Genomic DNA, 19,218 nt, shown 5'->3' on the forward strand with positions numbered 1-19,218 from the left:
TTTTTTAAAGCTTCAAATTATATATTTTAAGTTAGAAGTTGAAATAGTAAATCATTTCAATAAACAAGCAATTATTCTAAATAATCTCCAATGTCTAAATATTATTTCAAAATTTTGAGCCAATATCTATGACCAAACGACTTCAAATTAAGCTTTCATTCACAAAATTCCTCTTTTTGCAAATAAAATTCATTAAACTACCTTTTCAATTTGAAATTCACACACTTGTCTTTCAAAATTCCACCAAATCAAATCACATCAAATGAGAGATGTTTGGCAATATAATCGGAATTGTCAGATTCTTTTACCTAATCATACGCAAAAGTCATTATGGCCGTCATTTGTTCTTAATTTGCTACTGCGAGTCCCTTTTGTCCAGTAGTCACTATCTTTAGTCATCAGTAATTAGCAATATCGATTATTAATTCTTAGATAATTGACTTGCCTTCCAAACAAACAATCAAACACTTAAAAGCTCCAATAATTTAGTTAGTACTTAATGTTTTCGTGATGGCAGAAAATGCCAGGAGTCATTATTTCACTTCAGTCGCGTTTCTTATTACTACCTAACTCGACCAATTTATTGTGAAATTTCTAGTCAACTTTCCTCTTTTACTTTTGACTGGTCTTTTTATCCGACTTTATGTCACTTATTTTCCCTTTAATTTTATTGGAAGTTTAAAATTTATTCTGTCTCTAGTGACGTGAGGTAACATTACACAAAATTAACCAATGAAATCAAGTTATTGAACTAATCAATATCATGAAAATATGTTAGTGATGGATACATGGCAGACTCTTTTTCTATCTCAATATAAATTCCATCTTTAAGTAAATGTCAGTTATTTAATGGCATTCAAATTATTGGCTATACTTTGATAAGTTCGATACAACACGCTATATCACTTTTAGACATGATAAACACATAATAAACGATTGAACAAGAAAAGAAACATCACACTTCTCAAGCAAGCTCCGTAAATTTTTTGCTTTTCAATAACACCTGCAGATATCTGAGCCTAACATTATCCAACTAGGTCCCAAAAGATCGAATGAGACGCTAGTTAATTAAAAGATGATAGGAAGAGGGTCAAGATATGAAATTTGGGGGGTTTAGGATCTAGCTATTTTAAGTTATTGGGTTTAAAGTTAATAATTTGTACATATTAAATGAATTTCTTAAGATAAATATAATCTTTGAACCAAAGTTATTGGATTCGGCTTAATCAGTATTGCGAAAAAGTAATGGAGAAATAATGGATTTTCATACAAATAAATTACAGATGCTCACTGCCAATAAACCACGAATTTCTTATGTATAGATATTTTAGTGATTTGGGTGATCTTTTGATTTCGTCTTGATCTAGTTGATAGAAAGCTAGCGTTTGGAGAATAATGCTTGAGAAGTTTTGTGACTATTTCCGATAAGTATCTTTAATTAGGTTTAGAAATTATTGAGTCACAAATTTTGTTTTCGAATTTTTGAAAAATAACTTAACCTACACTTTTAGAAAAAGCTCTCAAAAAAGACTTTCCACGGAATAATCAGCATCACATGTTTCAATATCATTGGGTCCATATTGATCTGCTTATTTCAAGTGCAATGCAATAAAAGTCGGTGCATTTTATTTTAAGGCAAAACACGAAACAATGCCTTAACTTGGCGCGAAAGGCGCAATTATGACCTTAAACTTTCTTTAGTGCGCAAGAAAGACTTAAACTTGCCAAAGTCAAACATGTAAACAGAAATGCTGACGTGGCGTGACGTGGCATATAATTTTGTTCGGTGTTATGTCAACGCTAGCACGCGCCATATCAGCATTTGTGTTTATATGTTCAACTTTTGGCAAGTTTAAGTGCCTACTTGTGCACTAGCAAAGTTTAAGGTCATAATTGCCAACTCGCGCCAAGTTAAAGGGCTTGTTTATGTATTGTGCCTTATTATAATGCAGATAGTTGTAACGGTCCAGAATGATTTGTGAGTAATCCAACAAAATAATTATTTGTATATATAATGAAATTGTATTCGTCTGTCATGACTTGTATTATTTTTCCTCCTTTTCTATTGTAGTTTTAAGATCATGATAGTCAACGGCATGATTTTGAGTAGTCTTATAGAACTAGGTTAAAGATATCATAAAGTCATATCGGTTTGCATGACTTATGAGATGTATGTGATAGTTCTGAAGAAAAAAGAAATTCCCTTCTTCTAGCTCTAAAATCATGATGATTCACCGATTTGAGTTAATATATAACACGAGGTCATATCGTTCTATCACAGTCATGACCTGCAAGTGTATTTTTTTTCTTTTCGCTTTGATAATATTTCATTCATGGTACATATAATTCTTTAAATAATATTTAACACATGTTATCTTAGAAAAATAATTCACTAAGTCTATTTCAGTCACTTTACTTGGGAAAATAATTCGTTGAATAAACATATTTCGTTAATGATATTTGAGAAAATAATTTTTTGGATAATTCTATCTTAATTGTGGTACGGCGTGGAAATAGTTCACTCCTTATTACAAACTATATACTCTGAACACTCTTTAAAGGGAAAAGGGCCTAAAATATCTTGAACTATTGAATTTGGTGCAAAATTACCCCCATCTACTTTTGGAGCCTAAAATACCCTTATTTTTAAGGGACCCGTCTCATTTATTACGTGACACCCTTTGATTGATTGACAATTTAATTAACTTAAACTAATTAATCTCCCCATTTAACTCGATCCAACAAATAAAACCCGACCCGCCCAATTAAATCCCCATTCCACCGTATACAAAAAACATACGAACCCAATTCATTACAAACTATATCAAAAAAATCCACGAACCCATTTCATTACAAATTGTGAATTCAAAGAGAACAAACCATAATTTCTACTCAAATTTTGACATGTTAAGCTCAGTAATGTCCACATTCATAACGTTTACTAAGACCTTACTTCATATGCTACATGGGTATGCTAATTGGCTTCACAATATCACAACTCATCATAAGCAGTAACAGAAGATGAAGATAAAAGTCATGGAACTGGAAATTCACATAATTTTGGGTGATGTGGTATCATCAGCAAAAATATAAATATCAGAGTCACATAGATAACAAGGCCGATCAAGAATACAACTGATATGCAGAGTGAAATGCTGAAAATCATAAATAATTTAGATAAAAAATGAACCATCATAATTGATGCACCACAGTTCACGATTTATAATGGAATGGGTTCGTGGGTTTTTTTTTATATGATTTGTAATGACCTGGGTTTGTATATTTTTTTTTTATACGGTGGAATGTGGATTTAATTGGGACGGGTCGAGTTTTATTTGTTGGATCTGGTTAGATGGGGAGATTAATTAGTTTAAGTTAATTAAATTGTCAACCAATCAAAGGGTGCCACGTAATAAATGAAATGGGTTCGTTAAAAATAAGAGTATTTTAGGCCCCAAAGGTTAATGTCAGGGGTATTTTAGGCCCCAAAGGTGGATAGAGGGTATTTTTGCACCAAATTCAATAGTTCAAGGATATTTTAGGCCCTTTTCCGTTCTTTAAAAAAGAACTCCTCGTTGTTGTTTGTAGCTTTGCAATTTTAATGATCAAGTACGGTACGTGAGTTATCAAACAATATAGCTTGGAAAATATAACATGAAGTGATATTGGGTTGTTATGTTGCGAGCCACAAATCTTAAGTGTTTTTTTCCCTCTTCTTTGTTTGTAGCTATGGAATCATGATGATTCAATATGGTTTGTTAGTAATCCAACATGACAACTAGGTTCTTTCAATTTACTTATTTGTATCTTTGAAATCATGATTTGATATGATTCATTAAGTAACCCAACAGGACAACTAGGTTGAATATAACATGAAATCATATAGTCGGTCATGACATATACCACATTTATCATTTTTGGTTCCGCTTACCAATGTCTCCTTACCATTTATACCGCACAACTTAAAAGTATTTTGTTCATAATTTTTCATTACGCTAAAAACGATCAATTTCTCACACATATAATAATAAAGAGCATAAAATTTTAAATACTGACTCAAAGAATCCTTTAGTACCAATCACCCGACTTTTTCAACCAATTCATGCACATTTTATTGCACTGTGCACCCTTCAAATCGAATTTATGTCTGGGGACATTAGTCCTTTAAGAGCGTGGGGCATAACTTATAGGATATTATGATGTAAAAAAATAAACATATACATTATGGTCTACGAAAATATTACTACTTTGTTATATGAGACAAAAATTAAAGACCAACACAAGATAGGGACAAAAGTGCAAATGACCTTAAATAAAACGGGCCTAAAAAGCGGTTACATTTCAAACCATTTTGGGCCCAAATAATACGCTTCCATTTTCGGCACCTATATATTCGTCCTCTTACAGAAAACCCTAACCCAAAAGCTCTCTTCTCTGATTTGCTAAACTCAACCGAATTATAAAATCATAATCTTTTTAACAGTCAAAACATAATCAAAGAAATGAGTTTTGCTAATCGAACTTTTATGTTCTTGTCCGATCCGAACACATGTTATTTCATAGTTTGCTAACTTAATTTTGTGCATTTCGGTTTGTTTTGGGCTGGTGATGACAAAAATATATGCACGAGCGGCAACAACATCCTTTTTGCGCACCTATGGTTGTTACCGTGGGGTTGTTTGTTGCTATGAATAATGTGCCTATATGCTAATCTGAGGCCCTTTTTCCCTTCTTCTTTCTCGTGTTTTCTCTTAATTTTTTCAAAATATATACTACCTCCATCCCAATTTATGTGGTACCGCTTGACACAAAGTTTAAGACAAAAAAAAGTGAAGATTTTTGAAATTTGTGTTTTAAAATATTTGTGGGTCTACAAATCATCTCATTAAAGGCAAAAATTGAATTTTTAAGTTAAATTGTTTTTAATTATAAAAAAGTAAAATTCTTTTGTAGGCCGACTAAAAAGTAATAGGTGTCCCAATTTTGATATACTTTTAGTCTGTTGCTGTAGTTGTTATGGTGAAATGTGGAATTTTGTGAAGCTTTGTTGTTGGTTTTAAATTTTGTGCTGAGCAGTTATTTGGTCTTTGATATTATTTGATTTGGCCTATTTTTTACTGAGTTTCAACAATATTTTGCGTTCCAGTATGACGAATCGGAGAATTTGCCATTATTTTGTTCTGAGGACTCTATTTGTGCTATTGCTTATTTGAATTTTGTGTGTAATATTTTTTGCTGGAAGTTGCATTGTGCTTCTTGTTTATGTGTGTATTTATAGGTTTGTAAATTGTATATCAATATAAAACCAGAAACTTACACTCTTAGGCTCGTTTATTGTGTATAAACTTATAGGTTTTAATTTCGGGATAAGTTATGTCGGGATTAATTAGTATACCCTCAAGGTGGAATAAAATAAGGCTACAATTCCGGATAACTAATCTCGGGATTTGTTATTCTGAATTTTTATTCCAACCAAATATAGGATAAGGAGGAACAAAAATTTATCCCGGTATTATTTTTGGTTATCCTTCACACCAAACGACCCCCATAGGTTGGGAGTTCAAGTCATCACCCAATATAAGGATATTCCTTGAATGAACATTTCCATTGTGACTTGAACTCTCTTTATCTTATTTGGTATGCTAAAGTTTCTGGTTTTATACTGATATACAATTTGTCTTAAAACCTATAAATACACACATAAACAAGAAGCACAATGCAACTTCCAGCAAAAAATACTACACACAAAATTCAAATAAACAATAGCACAGATAGAGTCCTCACATCATAACAGTGGCAAATTCTTCCTATATTAACAACCTCGATTTGTCATACTGGGAACGCAAAATATTGTTGAACCTCAGTAGAAAATAGGCCAAATCAAATAATATCAAAGACCAAAAAACTGCTCAGCACAAAATTTAAAATCAACAACAAAGCATCACAAAATTCCACATTTCACCATAACAACTACAAGAACAGGCTAAAACTATACCCCTCAGTCCCAATTTATGTGACCTATTACTTTTTAGTCCGTCCCCAAAAGAATTTCACCTTTTTTATAATTATAAGTGAAGGGATTTTACCATAGGAGTACTACCTGCTCTTGTCTTTATGTTGTTTGGATCCTAAAGTTTTAGTCTTTTAAATTTATTCTTGATGTATGTTTGTCTTAATAATTTTGTTTTGGCATTGGATGTGAAGTTTATTTAGTTATACTAATGTTTAACTACCATGATTTAGAAAAGTAAGTCTAGGAATATAAGTTTTATGGTAGAAAGTTTTAAGCTTGAGAACTGGATCACAGTTTAAAAATGTAGCTAGTTAAATATCCTCTATCAGGTACTCAGTTCTGGTCCATGATAAAGAGAAATGAGAAATAGGATACTTAAATAAGTCCTCCTTTGGACTGATTTTGTGTTTGTTCCAAATCGGGGGACCATTTTAGATTGCTAGCTTATTCAAGACATTTGTGGATCACCTTTCTGGATTGCTGGTTGGTCGGTGCAAGTTGCTGCTGCATTTCATAGTCTTGAATTGTTCTCTAGAGTATGCATCTTAGCCGGTCTGTCCAATAGCTAGGAACCCCACCCCCTTATACTTGTATGCAGCTGCAGTGGCGGAGCCAGGATTTTGGCGAAGGATGTGCAAATTTTCTTCTCACTTATGTTAAGGGTGTGCAAAATTAAATCTATACTCATAATACATAAGATTTAACGTATGTACACCACGTAATTTCCGGCGAAGGGTGTGCACTTGACCACCCTTCGCCTAAGGTGGCTCCACCCATGTGCAGCTGCAGCTTGGAAATGCTGCGATTGTAATTTTTGTTAGTCTGGTCCAAAATCATCTCAACTCTACTTTCTAAAGTAGAGTTATGGAGTTTAAATGCTTTTTACACTGCATTGGTTGGGTGGAATGTGTGGATGCTGGTTCTTATTACATATGGCTGGTAGATGTAAAGAATATGGCTCTGGTTCTCACTTTCCAGTGATATTATCAATTGTTTGTTTGTGTGTACTAGTTCTATTTATGAAAGTGAAATTTTTTTTGATTGATAAGGTTTAAGTGAACATGAAAGGGAACTTCAAGTAGCACTTTGTGCATCTATTGTTGGTTTTAGCTCTCCTTGGCTTCGACCAGTATTGGATTGTGGACACTGTTTATTTGAATAAATTTGATTGGTTATTTAGTTTTGAATTATTAGACTTGTGGACAATGCATTAAACAATATTGATAGTAGAGTAAATTCAAATATCAAAAGAAGTACGCAGCAACATGAAAAAAAAAATAGAAGCGTGATTAAGTTGGGTTAAGAAAATATCTTATGTCAATACAATTTGTTTTGCATCCTCCTCCTGTTCTGCATCATAAAAATGATTTATATGTAGCTTTAATAAATTATTTCTTTTTTATGGAATTTTACCATTTTTGATGCCATAAGATCAAAATTTCTAATGAAAATAAATAGAAGTTCTAATCCTTTTCTCGATTCAAAACTATGCTTTTGATTCTTCTATTTTGGAGACATCCTCAGAAAGCTATAAAGGATAATTTTTTATACAGTTAGGTCAGTCAAAATATAATTCGAGGTAAGAATTTTTAATATGTGAGACTTGTAATTCTTTAAAACCGGTTATATGCTAAAGATGATTTAATGATGTATAAAATTTCTTATATTATCGGTGTATATAATTTTAATCGTCATATAATAATGACACCAGAGGTCGTGCAAATCGTTGAGCCACACAGTTCTATTTGGTGGATTTCCCAGCTTGCAGTTTGGTCTCAGTTTTAGAACAATAAGTCAGACCCACCTTGATTTGCTATTAATTGGTTTTATTCAGCAGCCTCTTTTGAATTAATCTTGCAGTTCGCGTAGTTGTCGGCAGCATATAAAAATTGACGGATTAATATCACGTATTCACGTATTAATCATAAAAAAAGTGTAAAACTATAGTTGTGGATACTAAAGTGATTGAATTTTATTAATATAACAGTATGGTTACCAAAGTTTTTGTCACATTAAAGTAATCGTAATAAGAGCAGGAAATTTGTCAACTATAATGGCAAGTCACCTTGATAAATATCTCATGAACTGAATTTTACTCACTGTAATAATAAGATCACAAAACTGCCATTAAAACAGTAACTTCACCTTGTTGGATAAGCTTTAATCGTTACAAGACTTATAGCGATAAAATCTAGTGACTTTACTGTACAAAGAGTATAGTAACTTTACCCTTATAATGTGTAAAGTTTACTTGATTTATTGCAACAAAAAGTACCTTTCCTAATTTTAATATTAGTGACCCGTAGCGTCCTTGATGATTTCGTCATTGTGCCTGGTCTTCAGGAACGCGGACACAGGTAGTGCATGGCTTTTTTCGCCCACATGTCGCCACACGGGGGAATTGTGACCTCTCGGGAGAATCGATGACCGCATACAAAGGATGCCAGCGTTATCCGGAATGATTGGGCGTAAAGCGTCTGTATTCTGATGTCCTAGGCGTAGAGGAACCACACCAATCCATCCCGAACTTGGTAGATTGATATTCCAATCTCCATTTTGCAAGTTCGTTATTACGGGTAGTTTCTATCTTCTTTTTTTACCAGAAAAACCCGAACTATATAAATAGCCTCAGGGCTATGGAACAAAGGATTATCTCGTCTTTTTAACGCCCTTCCTCGTCTCTGGGTGCCTAGGGATCCACCGTATGTATATGGGTACAATTATCTCCTCTCCCAGGGTTCCCTCATCAAAGATCTCTGGGGAAAATGATACCATGAGCGCTTTAGGGCACAAAATAAAATCTATTCCAAACATATATGCCATGGTTCCTTACTTTATATTTTTGTAGGTTATGTGTAGGTTATGTGTGGCTGAGCCGCTGAAGTTCCTTCTATAAGTTTGTAGGTTGGGAGGGGTTCTGAGGTCATTACAGTGATATATGTAAAATTTTGCACAAATAACACCGGACTATTTATCACAATGCAACTTATTGTGGTGATTTTAAGATTTTACTTTTTGTTTCAAACTATTTTTGAGCGGTATCAACCGACATTGTGTATTTAGAAAACATATTATTTACACTAATAAAGGGTGTCTGTACCACTCGTTTTTTGCTTTGTCTGTTGATAGGCTATTTTCAAGGAAATTTCCATGGAGCTCCTCCTCCTTCAGTATGGTGACAGTAATACTGAGTGATTGTTTGTATCAACACAGGAATATTGACTATGCTCGTCTTATAACCTGTCTAAGAAATTTCTTTTTCAACCAAGAATATGATTGTATGTTGTGTTATGTTATCAGCCTACGCGCCAGTTTAATATAGGACTTATACAATTGTTGTTGCAGAAAACCTTATTATTACTCCCACTGCTAGTTGATGTATGCAACTTAAGATTCCTTCTAAAAGCATGTTGAATCAGGTAATAGTTCTGGAACTTATAATATTGCAGCTATAACTTTAAGTTTCTTTGTGATAGGGATCAAAGGGAGATGTTGAATGCCCATGGGTAACCGAGGTGAGAAAGCGGCTGCCAACTTGGATAGGTTTTCAATTCAGACAGTTAGATGTGCAGCAGACGTTAAGGTGGTTGAAAAGAAGGCATTGGAGCAAACTGAAAAAGGAGTTACTAGTTGCAGTTTTTGGGGCTATGATTTACCATACCTGGCAGGCTATAAGAACTGGAAAATATTCAAAGATATCAATGTAAATAGCAGCTTTGTCATAAGTCAGATGAAGAAAGAGATGAGAGATAGACTGGTTACACTACATAGATCAAGAAATGCAGGGAGGAACCAATACTTGATACATAAAATTTGTAATTAGTGCTTGTCATATAATTTGTAATTAGTGCTTGTGTCCTTTTTTTTTTTTTTTTTTTTTTTTTTTTTGGTTTTAATTGAGGCCTAGGACTTCCTGGAAGGTGGTTGTAGTCCTAGGTGCTCTTTAGGTCGCAAATATTTGGTTGTTAATGGCAATATTCACAGTTGTTACCACAAAAAAAAAAAAAAAAACTTGAAGTTTCTTGTTTTGTAAAAATTTGTTTATTAAAAAAAATTGCTGTCTATCTTTCCCTTTGTGAGGAAGGCCATTTAAGTGTGTCAATAATCAGAACATAGTTTAGAAACAAGAACCAGCGTCAAGTCTGGTATGTTATCAATCTTCACAATCTTGATAGTTTTTACTATTTTGTTCTGCAAAACTGGTTCAAGTGTCACCAGAAAACATTGGTCATTTAGGCATTATTCCAGATGAGAAAATGGCCCAAGACTTTGGTTCCTAATAATTGCATAGTATATAAGTGAAGGATACAATCGCAGGTCCACCGAGTTTCGAACTGCACATTAGCTGAGCCTCGAAAATACCTCAGTTATCAAAAGTTAATAATAATAGAAGTTTTGAACTGTGTGAGTCAGAACATGAAAATTCAGAAATGCAAGCACTTCCGCTCAGGAAAAAGGTGAATCATGTCATCACAAGTACAGTTCAACAATGAGCTAACAGAAATAGTAAGTTAATTGAACAAACCGTGAAGCATCCTTGTCTATTTACAGAAAACCAAGAAAGGGAAGGTCCAAGCACATGAAAAACGGGTGATTAATTCAACAACAAACATACCTACTACAATTTAACTGGGCGTTAGTTCAGTAACTAACGCACACAGGGTTAGTGCAATCGCCAATCCGAACACCTCAATACTTCTTGCAGAACCTGCACGATCCAGTCTACCAATCATTACACGTGACAGGACGCAATGCTTCATCAGTAATTCTTAGGGTTTCCAGAAATGAGATATTGCCTATATATTAAAGAGAAGTTAATAGAAGCATTGGATAGTCGTTTTTACGTGACATTAAATGATGATTTTTTTTCGAGAAAATGGTTACAGCAGAAGCACCTGTTGTCTAATCATTCGCAGGCAATTTTGGTGTCAAAGCTGCTGAGGCAGATTGCGAACGCCTGAAATGCAGATATAGGATACTGATAATCCATGGTGAACACATCTTCTCCCACTTTCCCAAATTGGAGAATAACATTCTCATGTTCCTGTCCAGCTCCATCCCCCAGAGAAGCAACTAGCTGAAAGTTTTTTACAGAAGCAACTGTCACCCGGCCATTGAAGTTAAGACACCAGCATTGGAGTTGCTCGTGCCACCTAGGAGCCTTGTTCTTCAAAGTTAGTACTTCATCTTTTTGACTGGGTAAAGGTCCGGATGGGAAATTATCCATGCGAGTTGATTTTGACCTAAAAAAGGGGATGGAGGGGAAGGAATCTATATTCACAGGAACAAATTCTGTTTGCGTAGGGGCTACACCCCCAGGTTCAATAGAAGAAGCCGGAATTGCGTCCATGACACACAGCATCCTCCTCGGTCCCCTGAAAAAAAATACATTTTATTTCAATTTGCAAGTGAAAGACAACCAACCTTCTTCAATCGGTAAAAAAGTAGCTATTCTGTTTTCAAACTTTAAGGGTGTGTCCGAACTCCGGTGTGGAGGAAAATATTTTCCAATTTCCCATGTTCGGTTGGTCACAAGTTTTGGAAAATGTTTTCTCTAGGGAAACAAGTTCCACAAGTGGCATTTCATATTGATTATGTCCTCCCCACTCTCCAACACACCTCAGCTTCACCCCACATCCGTAGCCCCCATCCCCACCACCCCACACCAATGCTTTTAAGATAATATTTTTCGCTTACGTACAGAACACAAGAAATTAAGTAAGAAACCCACTTATTTGCAAGAAAAATATTTTCCTTCATACTGAACACACCATAAAAGTGTAATATTCATACGACACCAAAAACCTATTAACTTAATCTGGGATTTCCTGTTTTGGGTTGGTACAAAGAAAAAAATAATTACTTTTTAGTATGAACTGAACGAAATATCCACTTATTTTTTGGGTTTTTAGAGGAGTGAATTGGAATTCAAGTAACTTCTATTTTAAAGTAGTTAACGATCCTTTTAAAGGACTAAACATCATTTATGGATACCAGCAGGTTAGGCATACGAAGTTTATTTCCTTAATTGGACATCCCTGAAGATAAAAGCACACAAAAAGAACTATCTCTTACCTAGACCCCAGGACATTCAACTCGTATGAAATGTGAGCTACAGGATAGTTGCCGGCAGGTATTCTTGGAGAGACTTGTTTCATTCCAACAAACCTAGTAGAGCGGCATTTACTGACTTTAGCTCCTCCTGCATTAGAGGGTTGCGCATCATAGATAGTGAACTTGGTCCCAAGGAAGTTGGATCTGTTACAAAGTTCAGAGGAGAACATAGTCAGCAAGAAGACTATAAAGTAGTAAATGACATAGAAGTGTGACAAACCTCAGCTTCCCGATGTAGGTGCTGCTACCCTTAGAAACATCTTCAGCATTTAAAGAAATGATGTAATCTGTGCATGTTGCCCTTCTACATTTCCGAGCAGCAAGAAGGAATTTACCATCATCGTTAGAAGCTGTATGACAAGTAGTGAATGTCAGTGCAAGATCATATAACCTGAATAATGTAGGGATATTTGCATTTTTGGCCCATCGGCAGAAATTAATTACGGGCGCTAGCCAAAATATATAAAACATATACACTGATCATGTATATATATTTATACTTATTATACAGAATTCTCTTGAGCCGAGGGTCTTTCGGAAACAGCCTCCCTACATTGTAGGGATAAGGTCTGCGTACACTTTGCCCTCCCTGGACCCCACATTGTGGGATTTCACTGGGTACGTTGTTGTTGTTGTTGTTGTTATACAGAACATAACGTTGGCTATTATCTTTAGGGCGGCCCAAAAAGGCAATTCTCCCAATAATTTAAGCAAAGATATCCTATATAGGAGCAGGTATAAGCAAATGAAGCCTCTGAGGCTGTGATTGCACCAAAAGATACACTGAAAAGGAAAAGAGAGCAAAATTACAACATCTAGAAAGAAAGAAGTGAAAATGAATAAATGCTTATTCACCTTCATTTAAATTAAGGTAGAGGTGATATGTCTGAGAGCTGCGGTTCCTTCTGATGAAACATTGAACAAGATTGTCTCTAGGACCAGGCTGCAGGAAGAGGAAAAGTGATTATTCATTAAATTGTGCAAAAAAATAAAGATTGTTCTAATTTGCATACGTTAACTGGGAAAGGGAAATGGGTATATAGGAGAAACGTAAATGTTAGAGAACAATATATAATAATATAACTACATAAATCTAATCATGCTCAAAGTGGTATGAGCATCAAATACAAGTAAATTAACGCTTAGATGATAACAGCCGGAAATAGTATAAGCATTCAGTAGTAATTCCACCATACATAGCAGCTACCAGTCTTTGCAAAATATCATTCCAAAAATCTTCTTTTAGGTTGACAATTTTTTTCAGTCCTTGGTATATATACTTAGCATTTTGTATTCATATGCTATTGTCAAATCTTCTCATGGCTGTTACAATAATGTCCCGTCTGTTTGTTCTCTATCTCCTCCTACCCTCCCCCCTTTTGAGTGCATTGAATGCACAATCAGTGAAAAGTTTTTATTTAGCCAAAGTTAAATATTGTAGAACACAGGACCTTCCAAATGCACTCTAAAGTTCCAATTGGAGTCACTCTTTCTAAAATAGACAAGATCAATCCTTAGAAGGAAGTTGAGAATGACTTCCACACTACTTCAGGAGAATCTTCACTCAAGTGCATACGAACCCAGTAGTTTGCAGGTTTATAAATGTTTATGTTGATGGTCATAGCAATTACCAAGATACGCACGAATCCCTTTTTTTTTTTCTAGCAACTAACACAGGTGCTTAACGGCAATTATAACGAACATTACCAAGAGTTAAGCATAGCATAAGAAATTAGAAATACGTATGAATGTAATAAAGGTTAAAAGATCTGCTATTTCTTGCTGAAAATAAAGGTTACTTAGATTAACAGATGCGGTGAGGATTTATGAGGGTACTATATGGTCAAACTAGGTTACAATTGTTAGAAATAGCTATTTGCTTTGATATTTCAATTCGAGTAACCACCCCTTCCAAACAACAAGAGTATAATTTGTCTTATTTTTGCTCCCTGTGACTTTCTAATCTTTATGAGTTCTTTCATACTTGCACTCAATCAGGTATCCTATATCATTTGCATATCCAAATCCTCAAGGGGGTGACTGAGTGGTTGAGCATAGGAGTAACAGCCTAGAGATCCCAAGTTCAAATCCTAACTACAACACTCAGTTTGACCTCTTTTGAAGGCTGAAGCAGGACGATTACCAGCACTCGTGCTTGCAGCGCTCAACCATTCAAACTAGTAAAACTTTGAGTTCATTCAAACGGGAACTTGGGCTTAACAAAAGTTGTTCCATAGTCAAACCCTAAGTGGCCAAAGTTTCAGATGTAAAAAGCAGGTCAGAACAAGATCACATTATATGTTATATGGAATACAATGTGTGAGCTTTACTACACTTTCATTTCTCCTTCAGGATCAGCTGCCCCCAGAACCATGCGACATTTCCCTATTAATTAGCCTTGCTTTTCTAACAACAGTAGATATAAACATCCATTATACGGTTCATCCCCAATGCAGAGAACTACCTTCAATCAAACTAACAAATAGTAAAACAACGAGTTCTCCTAGAACTATGTAATGTACACCACAAAAACGCAAACGCATACACTGGAACACTAATATTCATTAAATTCAAGAGCCGAACCTGCTTCAAGGAGATGGGGAACGTCAATTTCCCACAAATTTCAGGTGTTTTAACAATTTCTTTCATTATTTCTCTCCAACTCCTACAAACACCAGCACAAGCAACCACATGTTTCCTCGGCCTCCAATCAGAATCAGATGCCTCAATCCTCATTAGGACATCTCTCAATAGCTCAGGAGGCATATTAGCCCAACAACTTTGCCTTAAAGCATCTAATGTTGTCACAGTACAATCCTGAACCACCCTATGTGACCTAGACCGAAATCCTTTACGGGAAATGCTCCCAAACTCACCTCTCATATCCTGAATCATACTCCTGAAGGACATTTTATCACCTAATACCTCGCTAGATAATAACTATACAACACTGGTTTCAAACTCCTTAACAATGAACTTCAAAGAAGTTCAAAGAACATCTCTTTCTATAATTAGAAACCAAAAAGTAAAACCCAATCCAACCTAGACCTTTTCAAGAATCAATCTTGGATGGGAATTTTGTACCAGACCCAAAATCCACCTAAAAATACCTGTTTCTTGGTAAGCCCCAGATAAACAAAAGTCAGCTCTGTGTTGTACAATTAACCATAAACATAGACCAAAATTGATAATCAGCCATCTATAAAACTAAAGCTCCAATCTTTGATAACTAAAAATCAAATCTTTGATAAGAAAAAGCTCCAGTCTTTGATAAAAAGCTAATCTTGGATAAAATAGAGAAACCCCACCAAAATGTCCCACCTAAAGATGAAACTAAACATACCCAAGTTGCATTTCTACATCTATGGATCCATAAGAATGAATCTAGACCATCAATTCAAGATTTGATAAGGAAGTGATCCATGATTAGTGGCTAGCTATACAGATCTAAAAATGGTACATTGAATGTTTCCTAAAAGGGAAAGCTAAAACGTATACTAGAATTTCAGGTTTGAACATCATATGGGATTTAGAGGACTCTGTAGGAGTAGATAGAGCTGAATTATAGGGGGTTAGGGTTGGTAGTAGGTTTGTTTGGTTGAAAAGCAAGAAAATTCTTCTTTAGTTTTTGGGCTTCACATACACACAGACAAGATGTGTTGGTAAGTGCACTGGACTTTTGTTTTGTCTCACATAAACATTGGATCATCTCTGACACCTTCAAACCGGGTTTGGTTCTTGTTTGGATGGATTCTTGGACATTGAGTTATTTGGGTAGGATACTATGCAGCACAATATCCAAATTAATCAAGGATTTAAGTTATATATATACAGTACTTAATAAATTGATAGATATTTATTATTTAGATGCTGAGATGAGGAAGAATACAGTAATGATAAATGCTTCAAGATATTAAGAATAAATAGAGATTTTTCAATTTTCTTTTGGATCTTAACACTTATCCTTCGCTCTGGATTCATTGCCCCCGCCCTTGCTTAAGGATTCCGCTCTTCGAGATTTTCTTTATTCTTTTTTCGTTAAAACAAATACAACTAAAAAAGACTGTTAGGAATTTAGACTGACGGCATACCTGAGCACTCATGCCTGCAGACTCCTCGATTCTCTTTCTACGACTACTCTGAAAACAAAAGCCTCACTACTCAATGGCTTTCGATCTTCTTGAAATATTGTTAAATTGATTATTACACGTAAACCGACACCAGAGATTGGTTGATGTATGCTAGCTGGCGTCTAGCAAGGAAGAAAACTTAAAGTCGGCAATAAAGTCTGGAGTCGGAGCATCAGGACAAGAGTTGTGCTCACATGATAAATTCGGAAAAGGGAAGTTCAACTCTATGAGACCGAATCTGCTGTTATTCTTCAGTTAGAGGTTGTATTATAAAAGATTACTATCCTTTACAATTAACTATTAATGTTTGTACATTCAAATCTCTCTATAATTGTCATTCGTTATAATAACATTTCACTATAATGACCTGATTTTCTTCGAAACCGATTTTTCATGTTATATTTTACTTCTCTATGATAACATTCTACCTATAACAGCAATAGCATTCATTATACCGGTACATTCTTTATAAAATTACCTCTCTATAATAACCATATTCAAATATTGTAATAATAAATTTATTATGTATAAAAATAAAATATTAAAATATTTATGGTAATCATCAAGAGAAAGCTATTGAATTGGGACAAAAATATTCGTCAATTCAAGTGTTATATTATCACTAAGAGACTGAAGTTTACGAAACAACCTACAATTGCAGAATCCTTACGTCAAAATTGAAATATTTAAATCTTCAGTTAATCTTAAATGCACATGTCTCTTATATTTTAATTCTTATCGATGCGTTACAACTACTTCAATTTCTAATTAATGAAACATGAAAATCAATCGAGATTTTAAAATTAACTAGCATTTTTTGTTTGTTTATAACATAAAAGTTATAGAAAATTATTATGCGTATTTTTGTTTATAACAGCTAAATGAGATACAAACATCAAATGCCAATATACGTACATAACATCACCTCAGTGTAGCAGCCATGAAAATTTCGGACAAACGCTGCCATTATAGAGGGGTTTGACTGTATAGATAAATCAAGTATACTTACTACTTTTGACAAGTTATTAATATACTCTTAGTATAAAATCGTTTATATCAAGTTAAATATTTACTACTATTTATTATTTCTTACAAGTTATTAATATGCTATTAGTATAAAAAGATACTTATAATTGTCTGATAGTAATTTTCTTATCTTGTAAACTAGCTTTATTTGTTTTTCTCTTTGAACTTAATATTGGATCGTTAGTGTCACGCCCCAAATTTGAAGAGGCATGGCCGACACCCGGTGTCCCACTCGGCCCGAGCGAACCACTCTGAATCTGTATATCTAGAGGGGTAACCCTCAACTTAGGCCAATAGGGCCTATCTTCAAACAAACAATACCATCAAAGCCGACAAGGTCACACTCTGAATGTATATAAAGACTGATTATCTCATCTGAACGGGGCACACAAATCCCAAACATATATATAACTGAGCAAGCCGACGAGACTGCAATGAACGTACACAACCAACAGTGTCTAAAAAAGACATACTATATACCAGACTCATCTACAAGCCTTTACAAGAGCATAACTATATCATGGTCGGGACAAGGCCCCGGCCTACCCATCATATCTGTAACACACAAAAGAGACTCCAAAATTAGACCTGGCAACTCTGGATAAGCGGAGCTCACCAATCAGCTGATATCTGGTCCCGCCTACGGGGGAGGTCTATCTGTCTGTCTATCAATACCTGCAGGCATCAATGCAGCGTCCCCGGCAAAAGGGATGTCAGTACGAAACAATGTACTGAGTATGTAAGGCAACAAAATAATTGAAACTGAAACTGAACGAATAAGTATAATAATCTGGAGGCCAAGGAATACCCTGAAATGTCTCACATGATTTGTCTCATGTGAAATGCAATATAGTAATAATATATATATATATATATATATATATATCTCATTGACCAAGTGACTAGACAATTGTAAAATCTCACTGACCATAAGGCTAGGCAATTTGTCTCACTAACCTGTAGGCCAGGCAATAATGTCTCACTGACCAAGTGGCCAGGCTAAAGAAAATGTCTCACTGACCAAGTGGCCAGGCTTAAAAAAATATATATGTATATATATATATATGTGTGTGTGTGTGTGTGTGTGTGTATATATATATATGTGTGTGTGTGTGTGTAAACTGAAATATATGACATATTAACATGTTTCTTTCTAACTCTTCCTCTAACAAATGGAGCTAATTAGCGACAGAAATTCTCGGAAGACACAACATCACATCTAGAAGCGTTACACTTCTATGAAAGCTCTAAACAATAGTTCTCTTTCTTTAAGATTCGATAAACGCTTATTATAGATGGATTATGCCAAGAAAAGAAAGGATAACCATTACATACCTTTGTTGTTAACACCTCAATATATACTGCCTGTATTACTTCAACCTAGTGCCTGTAGTACTTCAACCTACATCAAGGTATTAGAACTATGGTTAATGCCATGGAAGAACTCAAAACATATTTCTAAGTTAGTAGCTCTCTTACGGAAAATTGGGCAGCACTTCCCCTACATTTTCTCACTTCCCCAATTTCAAAACAGCACCAAACAACAATATTAACAATATCAACAACAAATCCCATCCATTCTGCCCCTCAACAACGTAAGAACAATTCCAACAATTCAAACAATAGTACAAGGAGAAGCAAGCTTGGTTTACGATTAAACAACTATACTTTTAAACCCCTTTTTCCTTCTAGAATTTATCAATAACATTAACCATAACATATTCAATTATCCCTACTGATTTTCAACCACAATACAACTTCAAAATGACTCCGTAATAGTCCACAAGTTCAGTAACTCAAAATTGATTTTCAGATTACTAAAACACGTTTCCGACTTGCCTTTTCTTTCAAATCGAGCAAAACAACCAACACTACATAATTAAACCTCTTATTAGCCATTAATTCAATAAAAAAAACATGTTCACAATTGTCACG

The 19,218-nt window shown here is 34.7% G+C and overlaps 1 protein-coding gene across 3 annotated transcripts; it reads right to left on the reverse strand.

The window, feature by feature from the left end:
* Positions 1-10,508: 10,508 nt before the first annotated feature.
* On the reverse strand, positions 10,509-16,245 carry LOC132048684 (tubby-like F-box protein 3). Of its 3 annotated transcripts, none has more exons than XM_059439388.1 (6): positions 16,219-16,245; positions 12,983-13,070; positions 12,348-12,477; positions 12,089-12,271; positions 10,909-11,388; positions 10,509-10,721 (listed from the first exon to the last, which is right to left on the reverse strand). In XM_059439388.1, the coding sequence occupies exons 1-5, from the start codon at positions 16,228-16,230 to the stop codon at positions 10,920-10,922; spliced, it is 882 nt and encodes a 293-aa protein (XP_059295371.1). In that variant the 5' UTR covers positions 16,231-16,245; the 3' UTR covers positions 10,509-10,721; positions 10,909-10,919. The 3 variants fall into 3 exon arrangements, with proteins under 3 accessions (XP_059295371.1, XP_059295369.1, XP_059295366.1); XM_059439386.1 differs by lacking the exon at positions 16,219-16,245 and adding an exon at positions 14,711-15,895 and having other exon boundaries at positions 10,509-10,809; XM_059439383.1 differs by lacking the exon at positions 16,219-16,245 and adding an exon at positions 14,711-15,894.
* Between the last annotated feature and the right edge of the window lie 2,973 nt (positions 16,246-19,218).

Source organism: Lycium ferocissimum, chromosome 1 (genome assembly GCF_029784015.1).
Source record: "Lycium ferocissimum isolate CSIRO_LF1 chromosome 1, AGI_CSIRO_Lferr_CH_V1, whole genome shotgun sequence".
NCBI classification, from domain to species: Eukaryota; Viridiplantae; Streptophyta; class Magnoliopsida; order Solanales; family Solanaceae; genus Lycium; species Lycium ferocissimum.